At 36.1% G+C, this 3,453-nt stretch overlaps 1 protein-coding gene across 1 annotated transcript in view; it reads right to left on the bottom strand.

Annotated features, from left to right (window-relative positions):
- Positions 1-3,453, bottom strand: part of LOC117168976 — a 44,195-nt gene continuing 40,742 nt past the window's right edge. Inside the window, exon 2 of the mRNA XM_033354990.1 lies at positions 1-3,068. Coding sequence (XP_033210881.1) covers positions 2,802-3,068 — 267 coding nt within the window. The 3' untranslated portion in view covers positions 1-2,801. The remainder of the gene's footprint in view (positions 3,069-3,453) is intronic.

Raw genomic sequence — 3,453 nt, 5'->3', positions numbered from 1 at the left:
TTATTTATTTTATTTTAAATTTACTAATTATCAGGTTGTGTTCTTCTCATGTATACTCTCTACGATGCCTGTGATTGGCCAGAGCGCCTAACCGTGTCGACTGATCTAACCTGATTGACCAATCAAGTCTTTTTGTAATAATCCGGGAGAACGGAAAGCCAAATCGGATTGATACTATATTCATTGTCCCTACCCTGACGGAAATGAATATGATTTCTATATACTTTCTAGAATCAGAACGTCTAGGACAAGTTTAGGACGGTCGCCTTGTCTAGGGTTCATCTAGCGGCGTCTAGTAAGTTTTACGTGCATCCCTTTTGAGTCTAGCATTCGTCTAGTATCTTCTTGAAAAGGGTCAATTCTAGATGATGTGCTCGTAGACAATCTTATCTAGAAATCTTCCAGATTTCCGGCAGGGTATTGATGTTTTAAGATTTCTACTGCTTCTCGTACGTTTTCTTAGAAAAATATTGTGTTTTTGCGATGACCGCTCTTTTGTCAAATAGAATTTTATGTCCTGTTTCGATGTGATGTTCAGCTAATCCGAATTGCGTAAAATTTTTTAGTCTGATATGTAGAATAAATAAGCATATGTTATTCCTAAGATTGTGATAATTCATGGAAGATACAAATATTACTTTTATACACATTAATATTTTAATTTTCATCCTCATATATCATTCAATAGTCACTCATTTCTGGAGACTCTGGAGATCCCCGGTGGACGGAATGAACGAAGAGAATACGCAACAGCGTACCCTTATCGTATCCGTATAGTATCATTTGCGCATGATGCAACAAAAACTTTTAAAAAACAATAAGATGAACATTTAAAATATTGCAATTCGAATGTTAAATTTACTGTGATTTTTCCGCCGTTAAATGAATATTGCAGTTCAGATCTTCAGGGCTAACCTGAAACTGAGGTATCAGGTTGTGTTCTTCCCATGTAGACTCTCTACGATGCATGTGATTGGCCACAGCGCCTAACCGTGTCAACTGATCTAACCTGATTGGCCTATCGAGTCTTTTTGTAATAATCCGGGAAAACGGAAAGCCAAATCGGATTGATATTATATTCATTGTCCCTACCCTGACGGAAATATATATAGTTTTTATATATTTTCTAGACTCAGAACGTCTAGGGCAAGTTTAAGGCGGTCGCCTTGTCTAGGGTTCATCTAGCGGGGTCTAGTAAGTTTTACGTGCGACCCTTTTGAGTCTAGCATTCGTCTAGTATCATCTAGAAAGGAGTCAATTCTAGACGACGTGCTCCTAGACAATCTTATCTAGAAATCTTTTAGATTTCCGGCCGGGTAAGATTTCTATTGCTTCTCGTATGTTTTCTTGGAAAAATATTGTGCGCTTTTGCGATGACGGTTCTTTTGTCAAATAGAATTTTATGTCCTGTTTCGATGTGATGTTCAGCTAATGCTAATTGTGTAAAATGTTTTAGTCTGACTTTACTCTCAGGTTCCTTTATACGTTGACTCACCGCCCTTCATGTTTCTCCAATATAGACTGTCACAAGAACCATGGAAATTGAACAAAACGGAAAATTGTCTTTTTGGACGTACTAGTTTACAAAAGATTTGATAATACATTAAGACATGGCTTTTATAGAAAATCCACCCATACAAACACATACCTGTATGCCTTCTCCCATCACCACCCCTCTGAAAAAACAATCTGTCTTCAACTCCCTTGTATACAGAGCTGTCTCCATCCAATAGAAAATACACTCAAAAAACAAGGCAACACAACCTAATAAAGAGAGAAAAACGACCAGCATCCTACCCTGCATCCAAGGTGTTGCAGAACAATTAGGAAGAATTCTCAGTAAACACAACATCCAAACTATATTTAAACCACCTGCGAAAATAGGAATAATTCTAAACAACACTTAAGACAAAAATGCACCTCTCAGTGATCAGGGAGTATATAAAATCCCCTGTTCTGGTGGCAAAGTCTATATTGGAGAAACCGAAAAGGCGGTGAGCCAACATATAAAAAAAGCTGAACATCACATCCAAACAGGACATAAAATTAAACATACTTCGTCGCAAAAACACAAAAATTTTTTTCAAGGAAACAGAAGCAATCGAAATCTCAAAACACACTAATAACATCAAAAGGGAGAATGGATATAATACTAATCCGTATTTAGCTTTTCGTCCTCCCGGATTTTTTTAAAAGACTTGCTTGGTCAATCAGGTTTGACCATTCTATACGGTGGGGCGCTCTGGCGAATCGCAGACATCGTAGAGAGCATACATGTGAATAACAGTACCTGATACTTCAGTTTCCGGTTAGCCCTGAAAAAGTGAACTGCAATGTTGACGAAAGGTCGGAAAAAATTCGTAGTTTTTATACACAATTGGAACCCGAAATACCTGTGTTTATCATAATAAATCATTATGAAAGCATTGAGTCTTATTAATATAATACCTTTCATTAACATAGGCTAAAGGCAACTTCAAACGTATCTTCTTTCAGTAGCAGCATACTACTTACGCGACTATGGATGTGCTTGAAGTCGCCTTCAGCGGCAGTTATGACATAATTTTTTTAATTGGTCAGTAAGGTAGCCTTAAACCTATTATTAAGCCGTTACTTAACAGATAATAGAAATATAGTTAACCTGTAAATTACTCAACAGCCATCTTTACATATTTTATCAAATCTATCGGTCGAACTTTACACTCGATATATAAGTACCTAAATCGTTGTGGAATTTCAATTTAAATACGGCAGGTTCAGAAGAATACGGAAAGTTTGTAGACTGAGAATAATATACTCTTCTAGACTTTTCCAAAAAAAACAGAGTAAATTCCAAAAAGAAGAAAGCATACAAATACTAAACTTGCCGCTACCATACAAGATTTGCTGTTCTGTCGACGTAAAGATTTTAGAGTGTCTTCGTTCTTTTTTAGAACATCTTGTACGTCTTGGAGTTCGATTTCCAATCGCTCTCGATCTTCGATAGTCATTAGTTTGGTATTCAGTTTTCTCTGAATTATGTCAACACGGTGCCATGAGTCTTTTAGTATTCCTTCAACTTGGTGTATCTATAAAAACATAAAAACCAAAATTTTATTAAAATTTAGTATTTCTCAAGTGTATCCGGAAGTGTAATTTCGACCCATTTCAATAATAAATATTACTAGGACCTCATACGTACGCGAAGAGCGTGTGTAAATTGTTGTACATGCAATTATTTTATTTGAAAATGAAGTTTAATAAAATACCATGAAATTAATTTTTACTTAAATAACTATTATTTATAGGTATACATTTTTGCGTGGATGACCTCTCACGTTATACAAGAAATAATCAGTACATGCATCGTAAACTACGATCCAAGGCAAGTCATGTGTAAACATCTTCGAGAAACGTTAACTTATAGCAAAGATATTAGGTCCTAGATACGGCATGGGTCAGTGGTGGGGACGG

The sequence above is a fragment of the Belonocnema kinseyi genome, chromosome 3, assembly GCF_010883055.1.
Source record: "Belonocnema kinseyi isolate 2016_QV_RU_SX_M_011 chromosome 3, B_treatae_v1, whole genome shotgun sequence".
Taxonomy (NCBI): Eukaryota; Metazoa; Arthropoda; class Insecta; order Hymenoptera; family Cynipidae; genus Belonocnema; species Belonocnema kinseyi.
This window is presented reverse-complemented; position numbering and strand designations above follow the sequence as displayed.